General features: G+C 34.3%; 1 protein-coding gene across 1 annotated transcript; it reads left to right on the top strand.

Annotated features, from left to right (window-relative positions):
* Positions 1 to 4,138: 4,138 nt before the first annotated feature.
* On the top strand, positions 4,139 to 17,678 carry LOC133205097 (uncharacterized). The gene is made up of 24 exons (XM_061340839.1): positions 4,139 to 4,187; positions 5,004 to 5,567; positions 5,656 to 5,694; positions 5,821 to 6,378; positions 6,625 to 6,792; positions 6,880 to 6,996; positions 7,302 to 7,419; positions 8,571 to 8,713; positions 8,847 to 8,961; positions 9,132 to 9,271; positions 9,562 to 9,690; positions 9,861 to 9,890; positions 10,085 to 10,199; positions 10,591 to 10,841; positions 13,059 to 13,173; positions 13,399 to 13,679; positions 13,960 to 14,074; positions 14,210 to 14,355; positions 14,641 to 14,755; positions 15,274 to 15,437; positions 15,818 to 15,932; positions 16,351 to 16,517; positions 16,912 to 17,026; positions 17,456 to 17,678. The coding sequence occupies exons 1-24, from the start codon at positions 4,139 to 4,141 to the stop codon at positions 17,676 to 17,678; spliced, it is 4,092 nt and encodes a 1,363-aa protein (XP_061196823.1).
* The last annotated feature ends 418 nt before the right edge of the window (positions 17,679 to 18,096 follow it).

The following is an 18,096-nucleotide window of genomic DNA, read 5'->3' as shown; positions in this document are numbered from 1 at the left end:
TGGAATATGGATAAGTTGAACAACAGTGCATTGGTGTAGTGATTTCTTTAAATCAATTCAAATTTTTTATCAAAACAGCATGGAAATATTAACCTTCCAGAGACTTATTCGAAAGTCTTCGTGCTTAAATTATTTCTCTCTCCAATGTCGTTGCGTCTTGTGGAAAGTAGTCAATCATAAATGCTTGTAAGGCTTAAAAAAAACCAAATTCCTATTCATTTAGTTTGAAAACTGGAAAGAAACAGAAGAATGTAAATTTTTGCAATGTTTTTTTTATGAAAATAATATTAATTTCAAATTTTCAGTTAATAGACATTAAATTAAAAAGCGTTATTTGCTGTAAGAATGTAGTGACTCTTGAAAAATAAATGAAAATCTCTAGATACATTTTTTTTTATCTTATCTCCATTGGAATTAGGCACATGTTACGGATATATATCTATATCGGTCACTAATTACTTGAATTTTGATAGATTTGACAAAGATGACGTTACAATTATACATGATATTATTTCACTACACAAAAAACTTTCAGACTTTACAGGTCTTGATTGATTAATAATACCTACGTAGACATGTCTAATGTCTTGTGCTTTCTGTATAGGATAGGTCTTATATAATTGCTTTCTTTTACAAAGTATCAATTATCTTTTATACCTAGTATTGACAATTAAGCACGAACATTTCTTCCTTTTTTGATTCTTAGCATCACGGATGAAAATAGAAAAAATTATTTTATATCGTCCCGTTAGAATCACTGATAAGGGACACAACTCTGAAAATTTAGAACCTTCAGATAGATACGCTATGCTAAGCAATTCCTAAAGCAGGTGTATAACTCTTCATCATTTCGGCATAATATTTTTGTTACTTTATCGAAGACAAATAATTACGAATCACAAGCAATTTAAACTTTACTGGAATTTTTTAAAGAAAAAGCAAATAACATACAAAATATCTCAGTTTGGAATTAAACTCCATTTTGTCCAATGTGAAGAAATCGGAACAGCTATCTTGTAGATTATCTGTTAGTAGTTATACAGTGTCCAACAATAAGGATTTCTATAACATTACTGAATACTATATACACATATATGCATGTAAAATAATCTTGTTGATAACTTGGAAATGTAAGGATGGTAGACCTATTCATTTCACATGATATGATTGTATTTGAACGTCATGCCAGTGACCAAAGATAATATCTACGAGAAGTTCAAGGTCACAAAATGTCAGTGTTATAAAAGTGTACGGCACGTGTATTATTTTTCGGAGGTTATAGTATGTCATTGCCATAAAAAATAGTATAAGCGCCTATTAGAAACAATAGAAAATGCCTACCCAATCATTTCAATCAAGGTTAGTTTTTTGGTATTCTAGATGCCCTTTTCTTTTTAAAAGTCCACTTTTTAACCCCCCCCCCCCAGCGGACATACAAACATTAATAAACATTCTTAATTATTGTTCAACGGTCATTATTTACAAGTATCACTTGAGACTTGAGAAAGTCGATCTTTTCTTGAACTTATGATTCTACAAGTGCAACTCGCATTCAGATATATCGACGACGTATTATCAATTAACAATAGTTACTTCCATTCATATGTCGACTCAATACAGGTGACTCTCGATGGCTCAAACTCCGATCTCTCGAAGTTCTCGATCTCTCGAAGTGAACCTCCGGTCCCGTTTTTTCCCTCTATATAACTAAGCAAATTTACTTCCGATCTCTCGAACTTCCAATCTCTCGAAGTTCTCTATCTCTCGAACCAAGACCGTCCCGTTACACATATTTCATTGTTTTTTACTCTCTATCTCTCGAAGTTTTGATTGCGCGTGTGTACACGCCAATCAAGCGTAAAATTAATGCAGCTTGGACTTACCTGGATAACAGTGAACGCCTGGGGCTGGCATGGAAGTGTTAATTGGGTGTTTACATATATGACACTATACCTGTGAGCTTCCGAGTGTTGATATAAATAATTAATTGCTTATAATTTGTAAATTGTAAACGAATTGCTTCACAACTTATTTTGACTTGACAGCGAGATGAAAATTTTTAGAAAATAATTCAAGAGACGTGTCAATAATTTTCCATAGATTATGAAGTTTTATTAGAGTGTACATAATCCCAGCATGACAAACATTGCACAAGAAATCCTATCTCAAGAATTATATATCACAGTGAACTCGAAATAAAAAACGCCACAGAGTCTATCACATCTGTTTTGTATATTTGGATATTTACTGACTATAGATGATAAAGGCCAACTAACAACTAAACTGTAACACAAACCAGATGACTTCAGCTTTTCCATCGTTAACTTTCCTTATTTATGTAGTAACATTCCCCTTCCCTGTATTATGGTGTTTATATCTCCAATTTTATTTGATACTCAAGAGCGTGCTCTGAGTGTGCTCTGATTACAATCTATTTTTAAATCGAGACAGGCTATTGACAGATAAGTTGATGTTACAGGGAATTCTACAACCTCGTTTAAGGACAGCATTTCGTAAATTCTATTTCTTTGGTCGTTAAAATGACGTTGCTAGCAAATATAACCTATCATTTGGTCGTATTTTGACTGACATATTTCATAACAATTGTTAGGCCTTTGTTTTTATACTAAATTTGACTCTGGAATATTCCGTCAACCTGATCAATACATAGGGCTCAAGGAGGGTGTGACCAGAAGACAGGGCATGCTTACTCTTCTTAGGGTCCAGAACCCACCTCTGGAATTTTTGGGGGTCCGTGTTAATGCCCTGTTCACAGACTTGTAGTTTTGTTTTGTTTTGTTTTTTTGTTCTCTCCTAACATCTGAATAAGGATTTCGTAGTATATCAATCACAAAACAATGTCTTTGATCTGCATACAAATTTGTCATGTTAATTTTTGAATTTACTGGGTGGGAGTAAATACTTAAAGTACAAACTTTCTAAATTCTGAATTTGCTCCCACCTAAGAGTAAATGCAAAATATAAACTTTCTAAATTTTATTTACTTCCACCAAAGAAATTAAAAAGATAGATCATGACAGTTTACTTACTACTGTTAATAAAAAAACAAATCTTAAGATTTCGCAGATAGATAAAGAACTGGTCTGAAAATACGCCAAGTGCTTTTTCCTTTAATTCAGCTAGAACTGTGTTTACAACCTAGCAGTGCGTTGCTACGAGTGCATGCATATTTGTTGACATTCAATAATAATAATAATAATAAGACGGAATATCAGTTTCCACGAAATCCCTTTCTACTTCATTCCTATTGACACACTGTGAATCATGAAAGGCCTTATACAATACATGTACTTATAGACAATTTAGTACATCAAACGATTACCGGTATATTTAGTAGTCAATCCCATCATGTACTCCCGTTATAAATGTATCATCCTGTACATACATTTTGAATTTACTGAATGGAATTAAAATGCAAAATTTATATGATTACTCATGGTATGGGGCTTTCCAGCTAATTAAAAATCATTTGAGAATCGTGAATACAATACATGTACTTGTAAACATGTGTCATCGAATTGGTAGTTGCTCCACATAAAAAACACTAAAAGAATGGTAAAAAAAAATGTGCTAGAGTATTATTGGTACTCTTTTCTTTGACAGTTTGCATTTCCTAGAACAGCTTTAAAAAAGAAAGTAGAGGAATGCTCCTATTAATAACTGTTGTGAAATAAGAATAGAATATCCCTAAACTTTTCGACCTTATCATTGACATTGGGAACCTATTCATCTGTTGAATAGAAGAAGGGAGTGACAGAATAGAAACCCAGGTTAGGAGATATGACATGTCCCTCTGTTTTAATCATTGATGAGAAGGAAATATTTATCGATTTTCGAAAACGTGCAAAGGTTGCACAACTATCAGTTAAACAGATATGAATTCAGAATGCAGTTCAGAAGCTGATGGAATATACTACAAAATCCTTCTAGTCTACTATCTGCTATCTTAAAGCAGTTTTAAACAACAAATTTAACAATTTTTGAGTATTGTGTACAGGTCAATCGCAGACATGTATATATAATACATGTATATGTATATACAGTCGAACCTTGTCAATGTTGGTACTTGTGTACCTGAAAAATAAAGCGACCAGGTTACTGAAACTAAAGTTTATAGATGGTAGATATAAGTGTAAGATTTGCTCCTCGGGAATCTCGTCTGGAAGGTGAAACGTCAAGGCTTTCACTGTACATAAAGCACCCGGGTTACTGAGGCTTCGTTGTAAATAAAGCGCCCGGATTATCGAGGATTCTCTGTAAATGTATGGATCGTTAGATCTCCAAGTTGCGGATTTTATCGAAAAGGAAAAATAAGTTAGATATCAGGCACGTCTTTCAATCAAACAGCTATAATGACAGTCACAAACTACTGTACATAGATACCTTATTTTACAAGAATACACATACCTGGTAAATATACAATATTTAGCAAGATGACTCGTAGATAGTGATGGGAAATCGGAATTTTTTTTATAATCGATTATCGGAATAATCGGATGTACTATGATCAATTAATAATCGACTGATTTCAAGTATTAAATTTGTTCATTTTTGAATGAAGAATAAATTGGTAAAAAATTCTGGAGTGATTTCTAGGATATACATTTTTGATATATTTTGTATCATTGGATTCATTTATTAAATTATTATTTCGGATTTAGTTAAATTCATAGTAGAATGAATCAAAAATCAAAGGAATAATTTCCTTTCAACTAATTTTGATCAATCGATTATCAAAGTATAATCGATTATCTTTAATCGGAGGTCATTTTGATTAGATAATCGATTTAATCGATTAATCGGTACATCACTACTCGTAGACATCGCAAAAACATGATTTGCGAGTGGACTGTTGTTCAAGAATATTTACATAGAAATAAAAAACAGTAATATTACTTCGCTAGTGGTTATTCTCGCAAAATATTGATGTATATATTTATAGTTCATTATTTATGTAATGCAACATGCTTATGTTTTTCTAGGATGTGACACACAGGCAGACGTAACGTTTTTGTTAGACTCTTCTGATACAGTAGGACCAGATAACTTTAAGAAACAATTAGAATTTATTAAAAGCACAGTGAACAATTTACAAATAGCACCAGACAAGACTCAAGTGAGTGTAGTGACGTTTAGCAATGGCGTCTACAATCAGTTCTTCCTAAATCAATATTCCACGAAATCGGACATTATCAATGCCATTTCTGGAATACAGTTTCGAGGAGGGAGAACACATACTGCTGACGCAATACGATACGTCAAGCAGACGACGTTCAACCCCATCCACGGCGCCAGGGGCGGTGTTCCACACGTTGCAGTGCTTGTCACCGATGGAGGGTCAACTACACCCGATATCACAAAAGTACAGGCACAGACCGCCAAAGACAACAATGTGATTCTGTATGGGGTGGGAGTGGGGTCAGGCGTGAATATGCAGGAACTGACCTCAGTCTCCAGTGACCCAGATTCCAGATACGTTCTGAAGGCTGACAGTTATGGGTCTTTGAATACACTTTCAAGTGCTCTGTCAACCAAAATCTGTAACGGTAAATGTTCATAATAATTTAAGATCTATTTTATTTTGATACATTTTGTTTGAGATTGTGAATTAATCTTTAAAACTCTACTTTGTAGAGCTACCACCAAACACAAACCAGCTCCCTCCACCAAACAGTAAGACAAAATTATGCAGCTTTGTAAAATCTTATTTATTGTTAAACTTCAAAGTAAATGTTTCGTATATCTTGATATGCAGACTTTCCTTAGAGTGACCTGTTTTGTATCTGTTTCTTTTTTAAGGTTGTTTGAAAAAGGCTGATCTTGCCTTCTTAGTTGATTCATCCGCTAGCATCGGTGCTACTAATTTCCAGAAGCTTGAAACATTCTTGAAAGGCGCAATATCACGGCTGGATGTAGGCGCAGATAAGGTTCATGTTGGTCTTATGCAATATGGAAGCTATCCCTCTATAACATTCCCTTTAACTATGTACAACAACAGGGGAGATGCCCTTAAAGCAGTGGAGAACATGAATTATATGGGTGGTGGCAGTGACGCCGGTGGAGCCCTCCAGTACATGACAGATAAGATGTTTGGTCAGAACAGTGGTGCTCGAGGCAACGTCCCGCGCATTGCTATCGTCTTAACGGATGGTAACTCTAACAGTGATGCCGACACAACAAGTGCTGCTGATAGAGCCAGGCAACAAAACATAGGCCTAATTGCAGTAGGCGCTGGTCCTAACTTACAAACCTACCAACTTAACCATATTGCAGGGTCCTCAGACAAGGTCATCACTGTTAACGACGTGAACAACATCGACACAATCATTGACCAAGTCTTGCAGAAGGCTTGTCAAAGTATGTTGTGTGTTGTGTTTTGATAAAAAAAAAAATGAACGTGTTCGAATCGTCTAATAGTGAATATAAACAATACATGCATAAACATCAACTCCTGGACGTAATGGATGGTCAATTCGTGAAATGAATAATGAAGATATCATAGATTAAAATTCGGGTCCGCGATCTTGATTTGAATTCTTGTAAACTTTTAAAATGACAATTATTGTACAATTTTAAGTCAGGTATTCTAATCAATTGTTTTAGTACACGCTACAATTCCTCCAATGACAACCTCGGTACCAGGTGCAACCCCTTCTCCCGACACTTGTAAAGACAAGGTTAACAACTGTAGACAGTACGGACAACAAGTGTGCACAAACTATAAGCCATGGGCGAGGGATAACTGTGCTCTTTTCTGTGGAGTCTGTCAACGTGAGTATGGTTTGTGAGCCGATCTTGTTGACGCTGAACATCTATCTGGCGTTGATTCTTGTGTCAATAATCATCGTTAATTTACAGCCCAGCGTGTGACATGCAGTGACAAATTACAAAATTGCGCGGCCTATGGACAAAGTGTTTGCACGACGTATGCCGATTGGGCACGTGATAACTGTAAACAATTTTGCGGATTTTGCGGTAAGAAGTTATCGGTGTATTTATATTTTTATTATTTTCATGATTACACTGTCCTCACATCACTAACTTTCAATCAATATTTCCGATATTGTTTTTCAGGTCCAAGTACGACCTCAAACGGATTTTGTAAGTTTAAGTATTTGGTTCTGAATGTTATAGTCAACCGGAAGTTTATGATTCGCGCCATCTTTCAAGTCTAAAACTATGTAAACAATGCAAATTAAATTTTAATAAAATTGTGTGTTTCTTTATTTTGAGTATTTAATTCAAAGTGTTTCTCTACTTATTTTCCCTATATTTAATAGATGGCAGCTGTTCGTACAAAGGTAAAACGTACCAGACTGGACAGAACTGGAGAGACGGTTGTGACTACGAATGTGTGTGCGAAGATGGGCACACAGGGAAATACAGATGTTTTAACAGGTAAAGCATGCATTCTCATTCAATTTCAAGCTAATTTTTTGAAAGTGGGTACTATGTGAAGATAAAATGGAGGAAAGTTTTATAGCGTTTTCAACAAACTCAGTTTGAAACTGTTTCAGACTTGCTGCAGTAGCAGGTGCATGTAATATTTACATTGTGAATCTAGTTAGAATAATCTCCTTATCTGTCTTGGGACAAACCCTCACCAATGTGACCATAGTTAGAATATGTCCCATGTAGTGAGTTGCAATATAGATGCATGATTTTGAAGAATGCAAAGTTACATTGTAAATGAACATCAATTTAATCATTACAAACCTTTCCAACTTTGATGTATAAAGTCGCTTCTCAGTATGTTGTGTATCCCACTGTATCTGGCTTTTTTTTTTATTTTGGCAATTGCGCATATGATACACCCTTAGAGACAAACTATTTTGTCTAATCAAAAGAGAAAGTCATGCTGTTGCTTCATACAATATATTTTGTACCAATAATCTATAATATCATTAAATTTCAGGAAGATCAATTCAAATAAAGCAGAATTCGCATTTTCTCACCTTTTTCCTAACGCATTTTCGCACCTTTTTCCTAACATTTAGATCAAATAACTTTCATATTGTCGAGATATTTAATCGTATATTTATGCCATTCTCGTTTAAAAGTGATATTGCTCAAAGTTGAAAATTCACCAGTTTGACATCTGAGATGGTGGCCAGTGGGAATTTCTTGGAGGGAAAATATATCATACAAAAACTTTCTATAGTCAGTCAACCTAAATATACCATGAAGATAGTTGCGCTCTGCAACACAGTCAGCAGAGCAACATGTTGCCAATGCATTTTGGCTATTTTGCCCTGGCTGATCTAGTGTGAAATATATACCTTGTCATGATTCAAGTAAAGGGAGTATTTACAAGAATCAGAAAGGGTTTAAATAATGAAATTTGGCAGAGACATAGGGAAGGGCGTGAACAAAGTTATGGTATTAATGATGTTGGACTATTTCAGTCGGGCTGGGTCCTTTTATTGGATCCAGATGTGGACAATATTAACCAGAGATAATACTTATCTGGTGTCAATTACTTGGCAGAGCTTTCTGTTTCTACCAGTATTATTTGTTTGGATTGTTAACAAAGAATTTCAATGCTGCAGGTGCCCGGTATACTACAATCTGCCTGCAGACTGTACATTGGTCAGACAGTCGGGAGAGTGCTGTTTAAAGCCTGTGTGCAACTTTCATCAGAAGATTGTTACAACAGAAAGCAGTGGAAAGGGAACAACTCCTAGTGGAATAAGTAAAAAAAAAATTCTGGTTTAAATTTGCAAGTAATATTGATAAACTCGTTTGCTTGTTTAAATTTTTTTTTTTTTTTTTTTTTTACATATTTGAGGTTGGCAGAGATTTGATTACATTGTTTTCTGTTTCAGATGTCTGTGTCTACAAAAACAAACAGTACTTCCAGGGACAAACTTGGAGAGATAACTGTGATAAGCAGTGCACATGCACTAACTCCACTCAAGGCCTGTACAGATGTGAAACAATGTAAGACATGTTCTTTCACGAAAGAAATTGAAAAATCAAATGAAGAAAATAAAAAGGAAAAAAAGAATAAATTTGATGTCCGCAGTAACATCTGTAACAATAAAGAATAAAAATATCTCTGATGTAGTACACACATGATGCATGTTACTCCTAATTTAACTTTTATTTAGTTGTCCCACCTTCACTTCTGTTCCATCATACTGTACACTGAAAAAGGAACCTGGAGAATGCTGTGAGAAACCAGTGTGTGAATTCAGTCAGCAACATGGCTCCTTCTCAGGAACTGGCTCCACCAGCGGGAAAGGAGTAGGTAAGTGAAGGAATGATAGAAAAGGTTTACACTACCAACTAGGATAATATTGTAATTCTGATGGTTTATATATTCATATAAGGAAGCAAAATCCAGATATTCTCAATAATTAGACTCAAAAGGGGGCATAAAACATTTCATGGTATTTGTAGAATAAGTAAAATCATAATGATTATCCTGAAACAATATTTTGCATGGAAGAGGTATACTGACTTGACTGAATGTAATACTTTACTACTGATATTGACACAATGATCTGAGATTTCAGTTTGTCTGTGTCTGATTTTTAGGTGCTGCCCCATCCACACCCAAACCCTGCATTGATCGTCTGAATGTGTGTGAGAATTATGGGAAACAAGTGTGTGTTGATTACAAGGACTGGGCAGGAGACAATTGTGCCAAATACTGCGGATTCTGCTGTATGTATTGTAGTCTTACCTAAACTGTGAAGACCATCATATTACTCTTATTGACAATGCCAATGCTAACTTCACACTTTGTTCCAATGACTGATAAAAAATTGACCTTTGAATTAAAGATTAAAAACTTTTAAATTTTACTTTATAATATTTTGTGATTTATTTTGCAGCAAACACGTCACCAACTGGTGGCCCTAATGGTAGGTTGTTTTAAGTTGGACCTACTTTTAAAAGATTCATCTTAACATATTTTTTACCATGCTTCCTTTTTTGATTTTTAGATTTACATCTACTTTATTGTATATCTTTTTGTGTATCACAAGGAGCTTGAGTGTTACCCAACTAAATGCAGGTTAAAAAGGTAACCAATTTAAATATTTTCATCTCATTGTAGATGTATGTGTGTACGAAGGAACAACTTACAAACAAGGTGCTGTCTGGAATGTGGGCTGTGACTCTAAATGTACATGCGAAAATGCTTTATATGGATATTATAGATGTGTCAGCAAGTAAGTCTATAGAGCAACAAGAAAATATGATCCAATATTAATTTTATGATTTTATAAAAGTAAATGTTAGAGAAATTTTATCATGTAGGAGTAGTCTCCACTTTCTTTAAAGAATACTGTATATCACCAAATTTTTGTGAAACACCTTATTTTTGTAAGAAACTCATAGGTATTTGGTGTTTATAAGGGAGACAAATTTTTTTTAAATAAATTTTCTATTGGTTCTTGTTGCATATAATCTTTAATAGTATGCAAGAATGAAATTTTCAAGGGAAGATGGTCTCAGTTATGATCTCACAAGTAAAAAGTGATTTAAAGTATTCAGTATGAATACTCTCTCAGAGCTCTTAGAACCAGAATCTTCTTCATCTATTAACATTTTTTATTCCAGCTGCCCAACATACAACAATTTACCACCAGGGTGTTACCTCAGGAAAAAGGCAGCTGAGTGTTGTAAAGTAGTGGAGTGTGACAGTGGAACATTTGTGAGCTCTACAACAAACCTTAACTCTCTAGCCAATGGAGGTGGAATTTATATCAAAAATCCTAATGGAGGAAGCCAGTTTGTCACTCCCACCATGCCCTCAGGAGGGACCCCTGCCCCAGGCTCTGGAGGCACTGGAAATAAAGCCCCAACTCTGAGTATGTTATCAATTCCAATAGTTGAATTACATATACAGTGCGTGTTTTTATTGATGAGTGATTTCTTATGATTCATTTGATCACAGCTGAAAATTTCCAACTTTTAGTTGTATTAACTATAAAGGCCAGGAAAGATTGGTGAAGTGTCCCATCTCTCTGCCAGTTACATATAACAATATTTTGGCTGGATAATGGAACAAAATTCAGTATATGGATTGCAGGGCTGTCACCGCCTTTTTAGTACAGGGTCCAGGTCCCACCAGATATGGGAAAATTATCGATGTTTTGGGTCAAATTGGAAAATTTTACTTTTATACAATGATTTTAAAAAACTATTAAAACATGAATTGATTGTTCTAAGGTAAAGATGAAAACAACAGAGTTAAGTTCCACAAGTTTTAAACTAACAGGATTTAATTTTGTATATACACACAATTTACAGTTTGTGATATTGGGAATTTCTAGATAAGTTAATTGGGAATTTTGGGGGGTTTTCCCAATTGGGAAGGGTCCGTTTATCGGACCCAAATCAGAGAGATTGACAACCCTGGATTGATAGTGTTTTCTTCTGCATCAACAATTTTATTCAACTTTTCCATTAACTCTGATGTTTTTGACTTATTCTTAGTGAAATCTTCAAACTGTACAAAGATGTTTTAAATGCCATTATAATTGTTGACTTAAGCCTTGACCTTGGGTCTTGACATTTAAAAAAAGGATGGGCTATTCTTAGCAACATTTGATAACATTATACACACTTTTGTACTTCTGGATGATACCCTCAATTCCACTTTCAAAAAAGATGTTTGCCTTGACCTTTGACCTTTCTGCATATGTGAGTCAAGTCAAGATGTTATAAGGAGGGATTACACACCAGAAAAAATTATTAAAAAAAATATCTGATGAAGAATTCTTTATGTTACTCCTCTTATATTTTTCATTTGTTTTGACTATATGTACTACAAATGTACACCTCATTAACATTCATTTGTTCTGTGTATCAATTTCCATTTTGATGAAAAAATGGGGTGGGAGGGCTGATAAATTGAAGAATTTTAAATTACTTTAAAATTATTTTGGCATCTATTTTGTGTGTTTGAAGTAAAGCGGGGTTCGTGTCATTTTTCAGAGAAAATATGTAACCCAGTAGAAAAATAATATGACATTTGAGTGCAATTTTTTAACAATATTTTGAAGTTAAAACCAGTAAAGCTTAAGTCTCATAAGAGATAGTGTCATCTTGATCAGAAATTAGATAATGAAATACTGGTAACACTGTATAAGCAGAAATTTTAGTGAGGATTCAATTTTGGCATTTTTTAGCGAGGGTATCGAGATTGCTAAAATTAAATATCGCTAACAATTTATTCTGCATTAGAGAATTACCATATCTTTCTTTGCACCATAAAATCGCTAAAATTACTTTTCACTGAAATTAAATACTGATTTTTAAGGACAAAAATCGCTAAATTTGCGACTCACTAAAAATTCCACATACAGTGTTCTTCAAAACAACATTTCATCACATGCAAGGGCTGTTCCACTTTTCAGCAATTTGAAACTGCTTTTCAATGAAAAAATCCTGCTTTTCTGCGACAAATCATACTGCTATTCAGCAATTATATTTTCTGCTTTTCTGCGACTTATTTTACCTTGTAATTCTTCTGTTAACCAAGTAAAAATCTTACAACAGCAACTCTTTTTGCATCATTTGTAGTTGTGGCTTTGCATTCTTTTGCTGTATCAGTAAAAAACATTGCTATTATTTAAAAATTTACTTCTCTATACATGTATCCATCTCTTCCCATCATATATTATAGATTGATTACCGGTACTATGATTTGTTTCAGTATGAATAATTTTCATGACCTCTGAAACCTATCACCGACTAGGGTGAATTGAAAAATTTATTCAATTTTTATCACACCCAGTGAGTTCATACTCACTACTAGTGACTAGAACTCTTCAAGGAAATAGAGGTAAATATTGGCAACCTGCTAAGGGCTATCCATAACCATTGAAAAATCTTGGAAAAGAGGAGATAACACATAGATTGAAGCTAAAACCAGTCCTAGAAAAGCAGTGTGCAGAAGTTGAGGAAAGAAGATAGGGAACTGAAATAAAATTGCAGAAAAGCATGACAGCCCATGCAAGTTTCTGTCAGATTATGAACTAGTTATAGATTTAAAATATACATGCATTGTGATTACATTACAGATGGCTGTTTGTACAAAGGAACACTTTATGTCAAGGATCAGACTTGGGAGGATGGATGTCAGTTCTCGTGTCTCTGTACTGATGAAAAAACAGGAGCCTACACATGTAGACAAAAGTAAGTTAGACTTCTACATCTGTACTGCAAATTTTTTGTGTTTTAAAGTAGTAAATGTTTGTAGGATGTAAATGTTTGCACGTGATATTTATTGACATACATGTATAAGGCTATTTTAAAGTGTATCTTATTATAACTTATTACATGTATATTGAATAAAAATTAATTATATATATATTATTAGATTTACAATTTAAAAATAAGTAAGCTGTGTTCTTTTAACAGGTGTCCAACTTATGCCCAGATTCCCAATTCTTGCCACATGGAGGCTGACCCTAATGACCCCTGTTGTCGTAAGCCTGTCTGTCGGTATGATCCCATCACTGGCCAGACTTACGTACCGATTCCAGCCTTTGCCCCAGCTGTGACAGGTAAAGGTGTAGTGGAACCCCCGACAAACTCGGACCTGTTAAACAACACACAGTACACAGCCACAGTGGCATTGTTCCAGACGGGTTTCACACCTGTACCACCGACACCAAAGTCCAATATAACAGGAGGAATAGGTAAGTTCATCACCCAATTCAACATAGGGGACACCCGGATAGGTATGTTTACTTCTGAGTTCAGATAGCTTTAGTTTGTGACTTATTTATTTTATTTGACTTCTTTGAGGTGATTGAAAAAAAAACCCATTTCTTTTTGAGCTTTCATACATTGTATAAAGTATTTATGAATTAAGATTCCATCAGACATTTTTATTTGTTTTATGTACAGCACATACAGTGTTAATCAAAATTTTTATTATATATACACGTATATAAATTGTGTTTCTTTTCTGTCCAGGGTACTGTGTTTACAAAGGGAAACACTACACACAGTCCCAGAGATGGGACGATGGATGTGCATTCACCTGTGTATGTGAAGACTCCAGAATAGGAAAATACAGATGCTTTGAAAAGTAAAAATAGACATACTTTTGAAATGTGTTAATTATAAATAGAGGTAAAACAAAAACTGCATTACAACCCACCAGACCAGAATTTATAGGTTTTCTTGCTTTTGTACAAATATATTATTTTTTTAAACAATTTAGATGTGTGAGGTATGATAATCTACCACAGCCATATTGCTTCTTGGAAAACGATCCTGATAATCCTTGCTGCCAGCGACCCAAGTGTGTGTTCCCAGTGAACTACATCACAAAGCTCGACCAAATCACCACCCCCATTCCTAAAACAGGTACTCACTCAAAAATGCTTTTATTTCTTAATCTAACAAAATATTTAGCAGTTTTGCCCCAAAAATGTAACTCTCAAAGCTTTATGGATAACCACCCCATCAGTATATCATGTTTAGATAATTTTCATTATAATTTGGCACAGTTTTAAAGTCTTAAAGAAGACTGCTATTTAATGAGTAATCAATGTGTAATTGTCAGCATTTGTATCATAGTTAATATATAATAGATATAAGGGACAAACACTGGTGAGATTTGTCATTATGATAACATTAATTCTGACACAGATTATTGTGAATATCATGGAAGACACTACCAACAGGGCCAGTCCTGGTATGATGGTTGCAGCTACAAGTGCACCTGTGAAGATGCACTGAGCGGAAAATACAGATGCATTGAAAGGTAAATGCAATGCAGACGCACTTGCTTTTGCCCTCGTGAGAAAAGAAAATCATTAATTTTTGTGAATACAGTAAGATAATTTACAAAAATGCATATAGTGAATACATACTTTTTAACCAATTGCTATAAAATAACAACAAAATAACTATAAAGAATCCTGGATTTCAGATGTCCATGGCAATTACGCGTATTTCAGTTTCCCTGTTCTGATGGAAAAATCAGTGGAATTATTAGTTTTTCTTGAAATTAAAACTCTTTTCAATATAAAGTCTTCTGTAAAGTTTTGATATATGTATATTGGAAGTTGGAAGCAGCAAAGATTTGAAAAGTTTTCTTTATAAAGTTTTAAATACTCCTCATATACCAACATTCCCTTGTACTTAAATGTTTCTTATTCACAGTTCAGGTCTGTGACTTTTTCCAAAACTGCCCCCAGCTATTCTTGTTTTGTTAACTATTCAGATGCCTGACATATATTACCCCAATATATACTTACATGTATTTCAATTACAATTCAGATGCCCTACCTATCCCAATATTGCCCCCTCCTGTACATTTGTCCCTGATCCAGATGACCCCACCTGTTGTCAGATTCCGCTTTGTCCCCAAAACAACACCTCAACCAATCAGGTGCCAACACCAGCGCCATCTGGTATCTACTCAGGTGTTGATGGAAATAATGGTAAGCATTAATTCATGGAAGTAGAAATATGATCTAAACTGTGTTCTAAAGTCTTGCCTACTGTTGAATAAGGGTATGAGATACATGTACAGTCAAACCTAGTTATCCTGAACTCGGTGGGACCAAGAAAAAACTTTTGAGATATCCAAGTATTCAAAATATCAAGGATTAAATACTCAAAGAATTAGTGGTTGGGACTTTCAATTCATCCAACTTATCCATGGTATTAGAGAAACTAGTGTTTGAGATACTGAAGTTCAACTGTATATGACACCCTCATATATTTCTATTTATAGAAGTTGATAAAGTATAATGTACATTCTATCATAATGAAAGTTTAAAAATGTTTTATGCTACATGTACAGCTTTTTATTTGATAGGAAAGTGTTTGTATAAGGGAGTACTATACTCCCAGGACCAGAGATGGGAAGATGGTTGTGAGCTGAACTGTGTGTGTACGGATGCCATGCAGGGTCTATATCAATGCACAGATAAGTAAGTCAAAAAATATTCATTGATAGGAATTTAATCCGCCATTACAGCACAGAAATTTTCTAAAATTCATGGTCAAGAAAAAAAATTAAAGAAGGAAATCTCCTAAACTCCAGCCTTCCAGTTTATTGAAGAGATTGAGGACATTTCAGTAGAATGAATACACAACTGAGGTCATTTTTCAGCAAAATAACACTGCTGAAGTTACTTTTATAGAACTAATACCGTAAATGAAAATGTTGCAAATTTTTGTAATTTTTCTTAAGGAATAAAATTCAGCTGTACTTTTCTTCTGTTAAAGTCCAGATGCTATTCTTGATATTCAAATTTTCTTTCACAAATTTGAATGTCTAAAAATTCTCCTCATATAAATGATTTCATATCTTTTGTGAGTTTGACTTTTCTGGAATTTTGACAATAGGTGCCCTAAATACACAGACTTGCCTCCCAATTGTCAGCTGGTCAGTGATTTTACAAATCCTTGCTGTAAAAAGCCACGATGTGACTTCACCGCCACCACAGCCAGCATCTCAGGAACGGGACCTACCAGCAAGCCAGACAGTATCCCAACACTGGCTCCAGATCAGAGTAAGCTAAATATACAAAAGCTTCTCAGATATTGACTTTGATGTCTTGTGCATCATTGTCAGTATCCTAATAATGAAAACATGCTGTATATACCTACAAGGAATAATATTTTAATCAAACTTTCCTTGCATGTGACATGCCTTTGCAAGTTTCAAGTATACAAGAAAAGTGCAAAGGTTTGTCACTATGAACAATTATATTTACATGTATATGGACATTGAAAGAAAAGGCAATAATGAAGAAATGAATCTTTAAAGAGAATCACCACCTACGTTTCTGATTCAATGTCAAAACTAAAGTGGGCATGAAGGAAATTTGTTTTAAAATATTTTTAATTAGTTTTTTTTTCATATTCAGAAAATGAATACCTTAAAATCTAAGACAATAATTACAGGATATTGTGTGTACCTGGGTGCCTCTTACGTGCAAGGTCAGACTTGGGACGATGGATGTCAGTTTAGATGTAGGTGTGATGATGCCTCCCGAGGACTCTACATCTGTAATGATAGGTATTCATTCCTCTTCTGTTTAATAATTGTCATAAATAAACAGTTATGATCGAAATAATATTACTAGTAGTAAATATTGCTCCATATTTAGTTGATTAAATACCGTAAATTATTTATAGTTTTGCATTGTTTATCTTAGGAATACAAAAACATTTATGTGCAAGGATTTTCTCTGATAATCTGTATTATAAGTAATTATATTGAAATTTATTGGTAAATGGGGATAACTTACTGCATATTTACCTTATGTAACCTTCACGCATAAATTTCTGTGTTCACAATACATGAAGTTTCTCATGATTAATGAACTATATATAAACCAGAGTCTGATATTTGTTCTTCTTACATGTACTAGTTATTTCCCTCCATTATACATGTATATAAGAAGACAAGATTGGGTATATACTGTTGACATCATTTTAATGACAGGTGCCCTAAATATGATAACATCCCAGTTGGTTGTAAGCTTGCATCTGATCCAGATGATCCATGCTGTTTGGCTCCAAAATGTAACATCACTGACCCCAACAAGATCCCCACTGCTGCCCCAGGGGTCATAAGTGGTATCATAAATGTCCCCACCCTGGCTCCAATTCCAGGTGGCCCCACACTGGCCCCAAAACTCTTCAGTAAGTCTGATGACATAAAATAAGTTTGTTTGACTTTTAGATTATTTATGTAGCATTTGTGTTAAATATTACATGTATTACTTTTCAGCGATTTTTTTTACAGCATTGATAAAATAGCCATTTTTTTAAAAATTGAATACAGTAAAAAGGCATCAGAATTTAAAAATATGTGATGTATTTATAGATTTTTGTGAGTATAAGGGCATGAGATACATACAGAACCAGACGTGGGAGGATGGCTGTGATTACAATTGTAAATGTGTTGATGCCGCCATGGGCAAATATGAATGCACAGAAAAGTAAGCAGGCATATTCTTTATTATCATACGAAACATGAAATGAGGGAAAGAAAATTTACACAAGATAATGAATGTCCATAGAGACAACTTTAAAAATTTTCTTTGACTCAATGGTACTTTAAGCGGGGTCAAATTATTCATG

Source organism: Saccostrea echinata, unplaced genomic scaffold, assembly GCF_033153115.1.
Source record: "Saccostrea echinata isolate AGI-Se365-2 ecotype Australia unplaced genomic scaffold, CSIRO_AGI_Sech_v1 ptg000054l, whole genome shotgun sequence".
NCBI classification, from domain to species: domain Eukaryota; kingdom Metazoa; phylum Mollusca; class Bivalvia; order Ostreida; family Ostreidae; genus Saccostrea; species Saccostrea echinata.
Note: the sequence above shows the minus strand (reverse complement) of the source record. Positions and strands in the feature narration are given on the sequence as shown.

Bases quoted from the DNA above. Each gene is read 5' to 3' on its own strand.
- LOC133205097 (XM_061340839.1), top strand. From the start codon at position 4,139: ATGGTAGATATAAGTGTAAGATTTGCTCCTCGGGAATCTCGTCTGGAA. The intron at 13,680-13,959 runs GTAAGTTCATCA...TTTTCTGTCCAG, and splicing joins CAATATAACAGGAGGAATAG to GGTACTGTGTTTACAAAGGG. The intron at 15,438-15,817 runs GTAAGCATTAAT...TTTATTTGATAG, and splicing joins AGGTGTTGATGGAAATAATG to GAAAGTGTTTGTATAAGGGA.